The sequence below is a fragment of the Theobroma cacao genome, chromosome 4 (assembly GCF_053813885.1).
Source record: "Theobroma cacao isolate CCN51 chromosome 4, ASM5381388v1, whole genome shotgun sequence".
NCBI lineage: Eukaryota > Viridiplantae > Streptophyta > Magnoliopsida > Malvales > Malvaceae > Theobroma > Theobroma cacao.
Window position 1 is genome coordinate 33,561,442 of NC_142642.1, and position 17,840 is coordinate 33,579,281.

Sequence of the window (17,840 nt, forward strand, 5' to 3'; positions counted from 1 at the left end):
AAGCACAATTGTTACAAAAAAAAAAAAAAAAGAAGACACAATTGTAAACTAGAAACAATTTAAAATCCTTTAACGAAATTAATTTAAAATATATCCATATGTCACGTAATCGATACTTTATAAATCCCTAACTACAAAAATTTATTTAATTTAAGATAAAAAAATATCAAAATTTGACTGAAAATAATGAAAGTGAATTTTTTTTTATAAATTAGAAAAATTTAAAATATTATGTCCTATATATTAAAAGAATTTTCTTTGCGACTACATCATTTTTTTTTTTTACTTAGGAAAGCGTTCCAAATACGTGAGTTGCAACGTGTCAGACATCAGAATATGAGGAATAAACAACACATATTTTCCTCCCTATCACCCTCACCGTCTCTTTCCAACCTTCCTTCATCAAAGTTCACATTAAAACTGATAAACTGAACAACCCTCCTTCTTACAGCAACACCAGAGGCCAGACACATGCAGAATATGCATTGATTTAGTAAGAGAAAGTTTGGACTTTTTATTTTTTGGGTTTTGGGTGTGGGTTTAGATGGAAAGAGAGGTGGGTTTGGATCAGTTAGGAGATTTAGCTCTCCACATAATTTTATCGAAATTAGGTCCAGAAGACACTGTCAGGGTTTCATGTGTCAGCAGAAGGCTTAGACTTTCCACTTCTGAGGATTCTCTTTGGGCCCTATTTTGTTTCCAAGATCTTCAGCTTTCAACCCCTCAAGATCATCAAGGAAACCCTGCTTCTTCTTTCAAGGTAATTGGAATTTATATAACAATGTTTAAAACCCATTTATTTTTATCTATTCATTCCCTGGGTTTTTCTTTTTAAGTTATTCTTGATTTATTTCCCTATTGTATCATTTGTGCATGAATGTTTGAATATGTGACTGGACTTCTCGCTGAATTAGGAGAAACCAAAATTTTTATATTGCCTATGTACATTTTCCTAGATAGGCCCAATGAAAATTTACCAATAAAATTCAGTTTCCTTGGATCAGAGATTTAAATGTGGAATTTTTAGAGTAAAAACTAAAATTATATTGGGATGGAAACGTCAAACCTTTGAATAAGGTTGAATACATAGTATATATGAATTTATTATTCAAAAGCCTCTGAAGAACTGTTTAATTTCTTTAAGACTAGAAAGAATCTGGATGATTGAATTCCTTACAGTAATGCTATTGTCTTTGTCTTTTTTCTTTTTTTTCTCAGGCAGCTTATCAGTTATGGCGAGAGGCTTTTGCCATGTACCCATGGCCACTTGTTAAACGAGTTAAAAGATGTTGGGACAAGCTTAAAAATTGGTTGAGCAATGATTTTCCAGAGGTTGAGGCTACACTTAGAAGTGGTGCATCTGAATCTGACATTCAACAACTAGAGACACGTTTGAAAGTTAAATTGCCCCTTCCCACTAGGCTCCTCTATCGTTTTCATGATGGTCAAGAACGGACAGACGAAGGGCACTCATCTACATGGCTTGGTAGCTCATTGGGAATTATAGGTGGCTACTCTTTCTATAACCATTTGGTTAATGTCTACTTGTTACCCATAAGTCAGGTAATAGAGGGAACAAGAATGGTCATACGTCACCTAGGTTTTTCAAGCAGATCTAAGTACATTGTTGTGGCTGCTTCTGCTTATAGGCCGAAGAAGTTTTTCTTGAACTGTACAAATGGCCAACTTTATGTTGGGACCAGCAACCTTCCTACAGATGGGGAAATGATTCAATGCGTCCCAAATGCACTGATTCGTTCTGTGCATGATTTGCATGGTGATCAGCAGCAAGATGCCATGCTGCTGTGGTTAGAGGAACATGGCCGCCGCTTAGAAAATGGCATTATCAAAGTTTGTGAAGAAGGAAATGTTAGAAGTATAAGTCTATTTCCAGAGGTTCCCCCCCTATGTTCCACTGCTGTAACCAATGGTGTGCAGGTAATTGTTTCAGAGTAATTGCACGGTTTACCTCTTCTGGTACTTTGTTCTTTTGAATTCTTTTACATCAATTTTTGTAAAAATGAGAGTGTGTTGGCTAGGTGAGTTCAATGTCACCTAGTTGTGGGTGACAAAGCAAAAGGTTTTCTGGTTCTTTTATTTTGCTATCCATTTTGGAAACGACAAAGTAATTTCACCTTTTAGGGCTCAGCAGAGGGTCTTACCTCCTTTGGGGTTGCTTCAAGATGTATCTTCAAGTCAACCTATATAAAGGCACATTGTCCTATTCTAAACTATGTTCACTTTTGTTGCTTAAAGCTGAATGAGAAATTTACCATTTCCTGCTTGACAGATTGCAAAGAAACTTAACGTCTGAGAAGAATTAGTGTAGGTTGAAAACTTGTATCATTCTCAAATATTAATCACTGTTGCATTCTGAAGAATTGTTTTTCTTTCCTGTCACCATTTTATCTGATATCAATGGTTTTAATTCTCTTCGCTCTAGTTGTAGCCCTTTGCCTCCTTTTCATGAGTTCATCTTTTAAGTTGTATCAAAGGACTCTAGAACTTTTGCTTTACATAGCTTAAAAGAATTAGGAATGACTGAGCAAAAAAGAAAAAAAAGAAAAAAGAATTAGGAATGAATATGTTCATTTGGATATGTTGCGTAAATTTTAATTTTTCTTTTCAACTAAACTTGTTATATTGTTGCTATTACATGCATTCTTTTCGTGTCTTGGTTATTTGTTTTACAATTTATTTAAGTATATAAAAGTAGTTGTAGGATTTCAAAAATTAACAGATGTTTGCTTTTTGTTATTCTATAAGCTATATGATTTTAAAACTAAAAGGTCTTTTTGTCCTTCTATGGGAGCCTTTTCTTTGTGTCCTTGTTATAAATATGTTTTCACCCCTATGTGCAACAGTACTGCAATCAGTCTCTTCATTGTTATTTTGATAGCACTAACAAAGAATATTTTCTGCTTCAGGTTCGTGCTTCTGCTGCGTTTGTTCCAGAATTGGCTAACCTACAAGATAGTGCTGAGAAGTACTTGTTTGCATATTCAATCCGCATGTCCCTCTTGCCTGGAGGGTGCATCATTGATGGAATGACCTTCAGCTCCTGCCAACTGAATTGGAGGCACTGGATCATTCGGGCTAATGAAGCTATCATATCTGATGTTAATGGAGAAGCTGTGATAGGACAGGTAATGACATACCAGTTTCTCCTATAGATACTATTACTTACGAATTAATTTTCAGTTGTGAAGAATGGCAACTGAAACATTTATTGTGGTTTTCTTCAAATCCCATAGGAAAAATATAGCAGAGGGGATTAACTGTGAGTTATCATTTGTCATGCTTATGCATCATTTTGAGTTCTTTATTCTGTGACTGAGGCATTACATTGTATTCCAGTAAAATGTCAAAGGGCTTAGAATGTACTGTGATACATTGAATTTATCATTTGAGAATTAATCATCTTACATTTTGTTTTCAAGGATTTTGATTATTTTTGTTGGCAACATATTATAAAGTGACCTCTCAATTTGGTACTTGACAATCACTCAGTCTCAAAATCTGTATTCGGGAACTTTGCTGGAAAATTAGAGTAAACGAAATGGGCTCCTGGGAACAAAATATTTTGGTTTCTATCACAGAAATTCTGTATAAGTTTGATGGGGAACTGAACACCTGGAAAGAGTGGAGAAAAAATGTAGTTTTTCCCCTTCTTTTCCATTCCTTTTGCTCAATTTTCCTGATACAAAAAGAGCCTTATCTGAAAATAAGCTATTGAAATGATGCAGCATTACTGGGTTTCTCATTAGTGATCTGCATGAATGATACTAGTAATTCGGTAACCATCATGACATGAAAGGAACAAATCTCCTTTTTGGCTGTAAATGTAATAATGCTGGAGAAATTCATTGTCTGGGGCTAATTGTATTCTATTGATAATTACTAGACCTCTGTAGTTTTATTATACATATGTTATTGATATGAGTAATTGCCTCTGACATATGGAACAAATCTCTCTCTCTCTCTCTCTCTCTCTTTTTTTTTTTCTGTATGCTTACAGTTCCCTTTGTTGCATCCTGGTGAGAATGAATTTGTTTACGAGAGCTGCACACCTTTATCATCATCTTCAGGTTCTGTTGAAGGTTCTTTCACATTTGTCCCTGGCAGGTATTCTGCATAAACTTTTAAATTGTTGAAGCTGTGGTTTTAAGTGATATTAAAGTCTATATTGATGAATTATACTACCTTTGACTAACTAGTCTAGTGCCTAATTTCTTGAAGAGAGAGTAAAAAATCTTTTGGCAGCTTTAGCGTAGACTTTATATTTGATGCCATCCTAGAAATCTGTTGAGAAGAAAGGGAGTGAGAATGATATAACAATTCATATCTCAGTATCTCAGATAAGTGTTTGTTGGTAAAGCAAAACCACAAACTACAAACAGGTCCTGCTTTGAAGTGAAAAGAGTCATGTAAATCTGGCATTGGAAGTATACAGGTGCTTGATTGTTGGTTGTTGACAACTTAAAAATTCTCCAAATAAAAGAGTTAGAGTTTTATGTGTGGGAGTATTGGAGTATGATATGCCCACTAAATTAGATATGTTTACCTCTGCAAAGCATTACTATGATGCGTATACCTTCTTGTGCTATGGACATAAGAAACCTTGTTTACATCTACGTGTAATCTGATACAGATCTGTATTGCTCCCTCCCATAATATGATTGCCCTTTATCTGCATTTATTGTAGCATTCTTATTTCTTAGGACATTTCATATGAAAATCATCTTCATACAGATAAATTGTAACACCTTTTATCTGGTGAGTTACTTAGCAGAGACTTTCAGAGTAATGGAAAGGTCAAACGAGGTGATTTAGAATGTTTTGAGATGAAAGGAATATTTGTGAATAGAGTTGAAATGACATTATTTGGTTTGAGGTCAAATTTTGGTTATGAATATGGCATATATATATATATATGTATATATGTATATATATATACGTATGATTAGCACAAGTAAAGAAGTAGCAATGTGCATATGAGACATGATAATGCATGCACATTAAGTAAACTTGATTGAGTAAAATAATATATATATATATATATATATATATATATATATAAATATATATATATATATATAGATATTGTGGTTTATGGAAATAAATTTACATGTTAGTGAATTATGATTTAAGGTAAAAATAATTGAATGTAAATGAGACATATTTGCATGTGTGAAAGGTGGTCATGCAAAATGAAATGGCTAACAAACAAATATAAAGGAAAAAGGGAAAAGAGAAAGAAATGTTGCAAGAAAAATGATTGGTGCATGTGGAGGCCGAATAGGAGAGAATTAAGTGATTTAGTGATATGTGATGTGATTTGAAAGAAAGGTTGTCATGAGTATAAGATTTTTATTTTAAAATAAATAATAATAATATAAGAGAAAAGTTAGATGAATGCATATGAAATGTAAATTAAATGCAAAGGAAATACATGTGAAATGCAAGTGAGTAAAATGAAGGGGAAGTGAAGGAATGATTGCATGGCATGGCATTTGAATTAAAAGAAAAAAAATAAAATAAAGAAAATGGAAATATGTGGGAAAACTTTGGGCAATCCGTCCATGTAAAGAGAGAAAGGGTATAAATGCGGTTTAAAAGTTTGGCTTTGTAGTGTCTGCTTATTAGAAGTGAAAAAGAGTTGAACATTGTGAAACTCCCACCCGAGAAGAAAGGGAGTAAAGAGAGAAGAAACCAAGCTTGAGGGCACGGTTTTGTGAAATTTTGAAGAACCTGCAAGCTTTTTCTTTTACTCTTTTGCTATATTCTTTATATTTTACTTTCCATGTTGCTCCATACATTTAAGGAACTCAAGAAGAGCTAAAAAACAAGAAAGTATGATTAGAAAACTTGAGCTACTAGCAAAGAGATAAGCAACCCAAGAGCTCCAAAGAAATTTTTAAGAAAAATTTCAAAGTTGAGATATGTGAAGGTAAGAAAAGAACTTTATTTCCATATGAAATCTTTGTGATGTGATTTGTAATTTAGAAAGATGCTTGATTTTTAGATTTCATTTAAGCGGCTGAAGGAAAACCATGCATGCAACTATAGATTAATGAAGTTGGTGGAGAAATGGAATTGGTGAAGTGAAAATCTCACCAAACTAAAGGGAGTGGGGCATAGCTATTGTGAAATATATATATATATATATTGAAAACATCTTTCATGGGAAATTGATCTAATTTCTCTCCTATGGATTGCAAATTGCTCTCCATGAGCTCTGTATCAACAAACTCGCTTTCTCTGAAACGACAATATGTCTTGATGCCATGTCTTGATTTAAAGTGCTTGAGAAAAAAGGACTTCTGGTGTATGTATAGGGTACATCTTTTTCATTAACTCCTTTGCCTTCTCTATGATTAGATTTCCGATCATATTCACACGTTCTTGTTATTGAATAAATCACTCATAGAGAACCTTCTCTAGTTTCGAGAATTTTGCAGTTTTATATTGTTTGGTATCACATTTTTCAATGCTGGTTGATAAATACTCTGATGACCTCTTGATCGTATTTGATATTGTTGCTTGGTTCACATGCAAGTTAAACTTTTATGATACCCACTATTGCAATTGCTTTTGGGTGCAATTTTAGATTTTCTATGTTGTGCTCACATGATACTTTATGCATTTCATCCCATTATTGTTGATTTCTTTACACTTTTGAGATGAGAAGCCATTATGTTTAGTTTTACCATTTGCGATACTTTATATTCTTTTTATAAATGTTTTTGCTTGACTTAATGTATCTTAAACCCTATATCTTGATAAATTAATTTTTTATTAATTAATGTATAAAATAATAATTATTAATTTATCAATTAAATAATATATCGATTAATTTATAAATTTTTGTAACCCCAAGGGTATTGATTTGTAGAGGTTTTACAGTATTGCTTATTTGTATACATGACCTTCTAATGGTCTTAAGCACACACCATTCAACACTTAACAATCACAACACTTGCATGACATTCATCAAACTAAGATGAGTGACGCATATCATATATATATATATATATTTTAATCATACTTTCTTGCTCTTTAGGTCTTCTCGAGTTTCTTGAATATATGGAGTTTTATGAAAAGTAAAATGTATAAGGGCTTGTTTCACTATTTGAAAACCCTTTCTTATAGGAGTATACATATAGTGTAAAAAACCTTAGTTTGATGGAATTTTCACTTCACCAATTTCGTTTTCCTACTAACTTCATTAATTCATAATTGCATGTATGATTTTTCTTCAACCACTCAATTAAAATCTCAAAATCAAACATCCTTCTAAATTACAAATCACACCACAAAGATCTCATGTGAAAGTTAAATTCTTTTCTTACTGTAACACCTCGTACCTTTGTATAGAAACCAATATGACCTTATCGATAAGATGAAGGATCAATTGATGTCAATTTAAGTGTCAAAGAGCGGTGACAAATGGAAAGAATATTTTAAAATAAAATGATATTAAAATATTAATATTTTATCTATTGTCGAAATTAGTCATGAAAAAGGATTATATGACTAATCTAAGTGGAGAAGAAGAAATAAGAAAGAATTTTGAAGAAAAACAACGATAGTTGTGCTTGCGTGTCTTTATTAAATAGAGTTAGAGCGAGTAAGTGAATATTTAAATATTATGGTGATATCGCGTTGAAGTGCAACTTTGATATTTTGTTTGTAGATGTGTAAAGGAAGAAAAATAGAAGGAAATTGAAATTTAAAACGTGTTAGAAGGATCAAATTGTAAAAAATGAAAACTTGGAGGGTTATATGGTAAATAAAAAAAAGTTTGAGGATTTATGTATAAATTTTAATATTAAGTTAAATGACTTAGAAATGTTGGTTCTAGTCTAAATGCCATATGGGGTTCTATAATTGAGCTTGATATACAAATTATTTTAAAGATCAATTTAAAGGTCTATTTGGATTAGTATGTTATCTACAATAAAAATGATTAGTCTTGAATGCGATTTCTCCAAAGGTCAAGGACTTAAAAAAATATTGATTTTTGGATAAGCTCTAAGAGGGAGCTTCTGCATCCCAAGTCTAGGAAGTTTTGATCTTATGGCCGTAAGGGCGGGATGCAACAATTAAGTGAAATGTCTATCTTATAGATGTAATTGGTTAAGAATTGATGAGTAAAGTTAATATCTCGACACTAAGTGGTGTACAATTTGATATTTATGTATTTTAGAGTAATTTGGAGACCATCGTTTAACCAAGTTTGTGTTAAATATTATGGTAAAAAGTATATGGTTGCTAGTAGTGAAATATGCCCAAAGGACGATTTCGGCATACCACAAAAAGAGTGAAATAGATATGTTGAAATTAATGTTTTGATTGTGTACTTGTGATAGAAAGCAAGTTTTGTAAATTGTGGTACAGGCTTAAAGGAAGGCCATATGGTCAAGAATGATTAATGTAGCAGCCTTAAGGATAGAAGAATTGCTTTGATAAAGTAAAATTTCAGCAGCTGCAGCACTGTAGCGCTGACCGTCCAGCGCCACAGCGCTAGAAACATCTCATGTCTAGGGAGCAAGAACAAGATGTGGATGGCATGAAAATAAACTTGCAAGTTGAATTATGGTCATTGGACTTGATGTTAAGCCTTGTTAATTAGAGTTTTAAGGTTTTGGAAAGTAATTATATGAAAGAATGGAGAAGTTTCTAAATTACCATGTGAAGTATTAAGATAAACATTACGCAGACTAAAGTCAAATCCTAAAAAATAAAGGAGACGAGATTAAGTCTTGATAAAGGTTAAGGAAAAAGTGAATGAAAGGTAAAATAAATGATGGGAGAAATGTGGATGTTGTTATGACAAGCATAAGAAACTTAAGGATAATAGATGCAAATATATTAAATGAATTTGTATGGTCCGAACTAAGAACAAGGACACCTTGGGAGATTTGAAAATGATGTCCATTGAGACCAATGAGTTAAAATGCTATTAAGCATACATCAAATTGTTAAGGTTATGAGTGGCTTTGAAGATAAGCCTTTGATTGTTTAAATCCTTAACAGAATTCTATTAAAGGATGTGTTTAAGTGATTTGAAAATATGTGGAAAAACCTAAGAGAATATTCTAGCTTAACTTGCTATAAAAGATCGAATTTGAATGGCTATGAGTGGCTTGTGAGTAACCAAGCAATGTATAGGTAAATGCGTAAAAGGAGTAATGATTGGTAGATAAGGGTAGAACTATAACGATGAGACTATGTTCACTGCTTCAGGCATTGAACTATAAGTTATGGACTTGTAATTACTCTGCGAACATGAGAGATAAATTCAAGAGGTTTCTCACCATGAAAAAACATTAAAGCTCAAAAGAGCAAATGGTTATATAGTCGAGTTGGGGCTTGTAACTGATATGTCACATAGTATAAAGATATGTTGCAAATATAAGGATGCTTGGAAATGTTGGTTTAAGGCAATGATTATCTTGCCATTAAGTAGACCCGATGAGGTTGCGGTCTAGATATACTTCTAGATGCGAGGTATAAATTGTGAAACTTGCTTCCCCCATAAGTTTCAATTTATTTTGAGTAATTATCAAGGTAAAGTGCCTAATAAAGGTAGGCAAAGGTTAAATGGTGCTTCAAATATTTAAAGAACAAGGGTGATATGGTTTTATTAAATGATACTACCCTTGGTGAGGGAATAGAAATACACTACGAAAATTGTAGAAATCTACTTAGAAAAGAGATGATGATTTGAGATTTCAAGTACTCAACACGAGTAAAGATTTGGTAATGAGCCATGGCCTAGAGTTGGAATACTACACTATGAATTTTGGCTAAGAAAAAATTGACTTTTAAGATACTTGGTGCTTGGAGATGGTGCCAATTAGTGGCTGATTCCGATATGAGAATATAGAACACATAAACCGGTTTTGAGTATTCCCCACATGATGGTGAGCATGATTTGATTAAACGTAAGAAGATATGATTCTAAACTTGATTTGATGGCTATTTCAGTATTACAAGTGGCTTATTGAACTTGTTATGCCTAAGACTACTCGAAGTTGAAATTTTTGGAACTATATATGTTACATATGGGTACAAAAAATTCTTACAGAGTTGGGTATAATTTGATTCGATGATGATATTCTATCAGTGGTTATAGCATTAGATAATAACTAAGATAATCCATCGGTGATTTTGGCAGTGAACAAGTTGATTATAATGTTGTCAGCTTAAAGGTAAGTGTTTATAATTCTGGTATGAGTTCATAAAGTTCTATCATATCGTGATTAGCTTAGTGTTTTTGATGTAGCTTGACAGGCTTGGCATATGAATTAGCTTAATTGTAAGCTAGAAATTATTAGGCTATTATGAAGTACACAAATAGAGAAGTATACCATGGATTTAATTTCTTAAAGACTAATGGAATAGGACGTATTAGTATTGGTATAGCTCCAATATAAAGTTTTGATATATGGAGATTTGGGAAAAATTTATAGCTTATGCATGAAGGTTGTGCATTTGAATTTATGTAAGAAAAGTTTAAAATTTGCCTTGACATAAAGCCCATGATTGAGAATGAATAATTACAAATTTAATTTTCTAAGGTAAAAAGGGCTAAAAGAAGTTGATTTCAGAAAGGTTCTAATAGATGATTTTTTGATTTTAAAGTGCACTTAAGGAAAGATAAGTATTTAATTTCATCTTCGAATTGATGAACTAATGAGGCCGCGAGATTTGGCATTTGAAATGACTTTGAGGAATCTCAAGTTAAATATGTCTGTGCGTGGCATATGATTGGTAAATTAGCTGACTCTGGAAATATAAGGATGGTTGGTAATCAAGATGAGACTTGGAAAAGAACTTAAAAAGAAAATTTTGAGCAATTTTAACCTTAAGTGGTTGAACTAGTGATTAAAGAGATTGGTTAAGACCATAAGGACGTGTGAAGAATGTCGTTTTTTATTGACATGCATTGTGGTATAAGTTGAAATTTATCTAGTAAGCACTCGATCGTGAAAGTATTGGAGTTTTGTTTTTGAAAATATGGTTACTAATGGTTACTGGATTTAAATCATCTATGATGTTGAATATATATGAAATGAATGAAATGTGTTTTGATCCTTACGTATTATGAAATGCTCGAGTGAAAATTGTATGGAAGTTTGTAAAACAAAATAGAGATCGGTTGACAATTTAAACCCGCAGCCAATGGTGGAATGAATGCTTGAACATTAGAAGGTGTGATAAAAGATCAAGGTAGAGGAATTGTAAATGGTTATGTAAACATGCATGATTGATAATTTAAGGTTGATTTGATTGCGGTGCAACTAGAATTAATGGTATATTTGAATTCTCTTTATAAGATGAAGAATAATATTGCTTTGATTTAAGAAGTGTAGTACACATAATTGTATGTATTATGACGTTGAGTTTTCTATAAAGATTGGAAGCCGATAAATGTATAAACCAAAATTCTATGTTAAGAATGCCCAACGAAAGTGATGTGACAGAATTATAGAGTTTTGATTAATCACCCTACGTGGTTTGAATTTGAGGACGAATGCGTTTTTAAGTGGGGGAGATTGTAACACTTATACCCTCGTATAGAAACCAATATGACCTTATCGACAAGACGAAGGGTCAATTGATGTCAATTTAAGTGTCAAATAACAATGACAAGTAAAAAGAGTATTTTAAAATAAAATAATAATTTATGAATAAAATAATATTAAAATATTAATATTCTAGCTGTTGTCGAAATTAGTCATGAAAGAGGATTATATGACTAATCTAAGTAGGGGAGAAGAAATAAGAAAGAATTTCAAAGAAAAAAATGATAGTTGTGCCCGATTGTCCTTGTTAAATAGAGTTAGTGTGTAAGTGAATATTTAAATATTATAGTGATACTACATTAAAGTGCAACTTCGATATTTTATTTGTACATGTGTAAAAGAAAAAAAATAGAAGGAAATTGAAATTTAAAACGTGTTGGAAGGATTAAATTGTAAAGAATGAAAGTTTGGAGGGTTTTGCAGTAAATAAAGAAAAGTTTGAGGACTTATGTGTAAATTTTAATATTTGGAGTTAAATGAGAATTTACTAGTCAAAGAAGGTTAGATTATAAGGAAATGTGAGATATACAAGTGATTTGAATGAATCAAGAAGGATTAAATAAAATATGAAATAAAGGTAGTGTATCAAATAAAATTATCAAGGAAAAAGGAATGGAATACAAGTGACGGATGGAATGGATTTCAACGGCTTTGGCTTTATAATTTTACTATATAAAAAAAAAAAAAAGTCAAAAGCCATTAAAGTATGGGCAAGTCGTCCATGCAAAGAATGTGGAGAGAAAAGAAAATTAAATAATGAAAAAAGAAGGGATGGAAGTGATGGGCGGGTGGAGGAAGTAGAAATATTGTGTCATGTGACTTAATACATTAAATAAGTGAAAGGAGAAGTCAAAAAGCTATGGACATTGGGCAATCCGCCCATGGTGAGAAAACCAAGAAAGAAAGAAAGATCTAGAGCTTCCATCCTAGAGGAAAAAAAAAAAAGAAAGAAAGAAAAGCATTTGCAAGGCTCGGCCTTGGGGAAATCCACCCAAAGCCAAAGAGAAAGAAAGAGAAAAAAAAAAAGAGAGAAAAAGATAGGCACGGGTTTGGCTCAAAATCAAGTGAACCCGTGAGATTTCCTCTCTCACTTTTGAAGATTTATGTCGATTCATCACTGAAGGAGACTCCAATGTTTAAGAGAGAAGCCGTGGAGAGTCAATGAAGGAATAAGCTCGGTTTTGATGGTTTAAGCAAGGAAAGTTAAGAATTTTGGTTTTAAGCTTGAGTAATTTTTGGAAATAAGTTGGTAATTGTGTGGGTATGTTTGTGGCAGCAATGGTGGCCACAGGTGTGACGAAATTGTGAACCTTGTGTGTGGGATCCAAGCTAAAACCAAGAGGTAAGCATGCAATGTGATTATATTGTGTTGTGCAAGCTTTGTTGGTTAAAGTATATGGATTGTATGTTAAATGCTTGTGATTGAGGTTGATGGAAAAATATGAAATTGAGTAAGAATTTATTGATTGATGTATTGCCTGTATTCGAGTATGGTTAATTGTATTAAGTTGAATGGTTGCTAAGAAGTATATAAGTAGAAAAGTTTGTCGTGTTGTGCCGAGTGAAGTAACGAGTGACCGGCAATTAGAGTTAGCTAGATACGCGCTTGAATCAATAGCGACGAAGTGTCCTGTTATTGTAAGGTAAGTAAGGGGTGTCGATTTCCAAATTTTCAAATTTTTTTTTTCTCTTGGGTGGAAGCTCTAGATCTTTCTTTCTTCCTTGCTTTTCACACCATGGGCGGATTGCCTAATGTCCATAGCTTTTTGACTTTTCTTTTCACTTATTTGATGTATTAAGTCACGTGATACAAAATATTTTTACTTCCTTTATCCGCTCATCGCTTCCATTCTTTTTTTCTTCATTATTTAATTTTCTTTTTTCTTCACATCCTTTACATGTGCGGCTTGCTCATGCTTTAATGACTTTTGACTTTTCTTTTTTCTCTTTATGTAGTAAACGGGTGGAAGCTCTAGATCTTTCTTTCTTCTTTGATTTTCACATTATGGCTGGATTGTCCAATGTCCATAGCTTTTTTACTTTTCTTGTCACTTATTTGATGTATTAAGTCACATGATACAAAATATTTTTACTTCCTCTATCCGCCCATCACTTCCGTTCTTTCTTTCTTCATTATTTAATTTTTTTTTCTCTCTACATTCTTTACATGGGCGGCTTGCTCATGTTTTAATGACTTTTGACTTTTTTTCTTTTTCTTTATGTAGTAAAATTATAAAGCCAAAGCCTTTGAAATCCATTCCATCTACCACTTGTATTTTCATTCTTTTTTTCTTAATTATTTTATTCTATACACTATCTTTATTTCATATCTTATTTAATCCTTCTTGATCCATTCAAATCACTTGTATATCTCACATTTTTCCATAATCTAACCTTTTTTTATTAGTAAATTTTCATTTAACTTTAAATATTAAAATTTGCATATAAGTTCTTAAACTTTTTTTTATTTACCGTATAATTCTTTAAACTTTCATCCTTTACAATTTGATCCTTTCAACACATTTTAAATTTCAATTTTCTTCTATTTTTTTTCCTTTGCACGTATAAAACAAAATATCGAAGTTGCACTTTAACGCGGTATCACTATAATATTTAAATATTTACTTACCTGTTCTAACTCTATTTAATAAGGACACGCGGGCATAACTATCATTGTTTTTCTTTGAAATTCTTTCTTCTCTCCCACTTAGATTAGTCATATAATCCTCTTTCATGATTAATTTAGACAATAGATAGAATATTAATATTTTAATATTATTTTATTTATAAAGTATTATTTTATTTTAAAATATTTCTTTCACTTGTTATCGCTCTTTGGCACTTAAATTAACATCCATTGATCCTTCATCTTGTCGATAAGTCATATTGGTTTCTATACGAGGGTACGGGGTGTTAACACTTACCTTCACATATTTCAACTTTTAAATTTTTCTTGAAAATTTCTTTGAAGCTCACAGGTTGTTTATCTCTTTAGTAGCCATACTTCCTTGCTTTAGAGCTCTTCTCAAGTTCCTTGAGTGTATGGAGTCCTACGGAAAGTAAAATGTGAAGAATATAGCAAAAGATGAGAGGAGAGAGCTCTTGGGTTCTTTAAAATTTCACAAAACCAAACCCTCAAGCTTGGTTTTTTTTCTCTCTACTCTTTCTCTTTTACCGAGTGGGAGCTTCAAAATGTTCAAATTCTTTTTTTTTCATTTCTAATAAGCGGATACTACAAAGTCAAGCTTTGAACCAAATTTATACCTCTTCTCTCTTTATATGGGTGGATTGCCCAAAGTCTCCTCACAAATTTTAATTTTTCTTATTTTATTTTTTTTTAATTCAATTGTCATGTCATGCAATCTTTACTTTACTTTCTTTTTATTTCACTCTCACTTGCATTTCATTTACATTTCATATGCATTCTTTTAACTTTTTTCTTATATTAATATTATTATTTATTTTAAAATAAAACCTTATAATCATGATCACTTTTTTTTCAAATCGCATTATATATCACTGAATCACCCAATTTTCTCCTATTCAACCTTCACATGCACAAATCATTTTTTATTCAACATTTCTTTTTCTTTTCTCTTTTTCCTTCATATTTGTTTCCTAGCTCTTTCAGACATGCAAATTTGTCTCATTTACCATCACTTATTCTTACCTTAAGTCATAATTCACTAACATGTGAATTTATTTACATATACCACAAAATAAGTATATATTATTATTTTACTCAATCAAGTTTACTCAATGTGAATGCATTACCCTATGCCTCATATGCATATTGCTACTTCCCCATTTGTGCTTGTGCTAATCATATATATATCACATTTATAGTCAAAATTTAATGTCAAATCAAATAATATCATTTTAACTCTATTAACAAATATTCCTTTTGTCTCCAAATATTCCAAATTATCTCGTTTGATTTTTCCATTATCTTTGAGGTCTTTACTAAGTAACTCACCAGGGTACAGCATGTTACAATAAGTTAGATTTGTATCTGGTTCTTACTGTAACCTTGATTTTTATGTATTACCTATGGTTGTTGCCACAAGTGTACTATCCTGACGGTGGGTTCATTTTGTACAACAAGAATAAAATAATCGATTCAGCTATTGGACAGAATGACTGATAATTATAGATGCACATGCTGGCATTTTCTTTATTATTTTTTTAAAATACCCATTCCATTGTCTTTTTGCAGCAGTGAGCTCCATTTTTAGGTGAGACTACTGAAATTTCAACTTGAGTTTCTGATAATAGAGAAATGAAAAATGGTTTCAATAACTGTTTCCCTTGCTCTGGGTTGTGAACCTTTTTTTGCCCTTTTGCAATGTTATTGAGTAGAATAGCCTTTTTATTTAACGACCTCTGACTTCTTTACCCCTCTTCTCCATTGGATTGGTAGCAAAGAAATTTTCTAATGTGATCTTTTGCTCTTTTTGTTCCCAATAGGTTGGCGGACCCGAAAGGAAGGCCATTTGACGTTCAAGTGGCAAGGTTCCCCCTGCAGAAGCCAGATTATGTTTTCTGACAAACTCTTGCATAGTTTTCTTGATAGCATGCTCAGCCCTTGGTTTTGGAAGATATTATCGGATAATAAATATGAACGGCTTCGACATTGTGAAACCCTCTTTAAAGCTCTCTACATTGCCAGATTGCTTATCATGAAAAATTTGTTATATGTTACCCTGCTTCTGCATGTGAAAAGAATGGCTCTAGGCTTGTTGAATGGTTTGTATCTCCTCAAGTAGAGCAGCTGTTGGTAGCTGCTTTTACTCTTGTAGCAAAACTCTGCCGATAAAACTAATTTGGAAGCTTCATTCGGAAAGCAATTAGGTAATCTGTGATTCAAAGTTTTGTTTATATGTTTTGCTTGGCAAAAACTGTATTCCATATTATATCAGAAAGAAAAACTTTTTTGAACATAACGATTGTCAAAAAATTTCAATCCTGGTCTTCCAAGTTATACCTTTACATCTGGGGTCATCAATACAATTCTTGCCAATTGGATGAGCAAGTTATTATGTTTATCACTCAAACAAATTCCGTTAAAATTGATGATGAGAAAATTATGTTGCCTACACGATATTTCATTTATAAGCTTCTACGTATGACCTACACCAAGTACCTCGAAGGGGGAGACAAGTAGGGTAACTAATGACAACGAGGACGTTACCAAATTGGGTGGAGGAAAATATCACTCTAAGCTTTTCAAAAGAAATAGGTAAGGGACTTCAATCACACATCAGACAAGTAAAGAGATCTTGAAAAATTTATGAAGTAAAGTATTTCATTAACACATCAAATAGATAAGGAGAGCTTATAAATATGAATATTGTACATACTATTAAGTTATTTTATAGAAAAGAGTAATGGTCTCGTGACACCTGTGCCCTTCACGTGTGTGCATATATATATATATATGCATGCACATGTTCAAGTGACATTCTCTCTTATTTATGGATTTAGACAAATAATGTTAAAGTGAGTATGATTTCTCTATTTATTCTCTTCATCTTTGTCTTGTAATTTAGACAAATAATATTAAATTATTTTAAAATTTTATTTAAATGTTTATGTGATTTATTTTTACGATTAGCTTTTACTTTATTAGAGTTGTACTTTTTTTCTTTCCATACTTTATGAATGCATCATATTGAAACAATTATTTATTAAATAGGCCATATGATACGATAAGCTCTTTTAATTAAAATTTAAAAGATTGTCATAATTTGAAATGGTTAAACTTGTTTAGTGTGGAATCAAATGAACTTATGGATTTCACCATTAGTTAAGTATGAAAATACAGTGACTCACAGTAAAGACGATCAATACCTTCTTGTCTCATATTTATATTGAAAAAAAAAACTTTTGGCTGTTCTGAAAGATGTTGAAACAAACTCAAATACACCTACATGCCGTGTCTGAATTTTGTTATCAGATTGTGTCATAAATTGCTTGCATTACTAATGCTAGATACTCATGATGCTTATAAATTTAGGGTTGACCAAACAATCGGTTCAATCTATTCAATGTGTCATAATAGAAAATCAAATTAAATGAAATTTGATGATAGATTCACTTATAATTTTATTATTATTTTAATACTTATAACAAGTGGTTGCATTTAAGATATCATAAAAAATCCATTGTGATCGATTACAGATCTAGTAATTTTATATACAACATGATAATATGACACGTAGATAACGTAAAGTTAAATGGGGTTGG

General features: G+C 31.9%; 1 protein-coding gene across 2 annotated transcripts; it reads left to right on the forward strand.

Moving 5' to 3' along the window:
- The first annotated feature begins 346 nt into the window (after positions 1-346).
- On the forward strand, positions 347-16,449 carry SKIP16 (SKP1/ASK-interacting protein 16). Of its 2 annotated transcripts, XM_088805342.1 has the most exons (6): positions 347-760; positions 1,219-1,938; positions 2,928-3,146; positions 4,019-4,125; positions 15,811-15,829; positions 16,062-16,449. In XM_088805342.1, exons 1-5 carry the CDS (start codon positions 545-547, stop codon positions 15,827-15,829), a joined length of 1,281 nt encoding a protein of 426 aa, XP_088661468.1. In that variant the 5' UTR covers positions 347-544; the 3' UTR covers positions 16,062-16,449. The 2 variants fall into 2 exon arrangements, with proteins under 2 accessions (XP_088661468.1, XP_017975260.1); XM_018119771.2 differs by lacking the exon at positions 15,811-15,829 and having other exon boundaries at positions 352-760.
- The last annotated feature ends 1,391 nt before the right edge of the window (positions 16,450-17,840 follow it).

Coding starts and splice junctions, on each gene's coding strand:
- SKIP16 (XM_018119771.2), top strand. CDS start 545: ATGGAAAGAGAGGTGGGTTTGGATCAGTTAGGAGATTTAGCTCTCCAC. Junction 1,939..2,927: donor CTGTAACCAATGGTGTGCAG/GTAATTGTTTCA, acceptor TTTCTGCTTCAG/GTTCGTGCTTCTGCTGCGTT. Junction 3,147..4,018: donor GAGAAGCTGTGATAGGACAG/GTAATGACATAC, acceptor GTATGCTTACAG/TTCCCTTTGTTGCATCCTGG.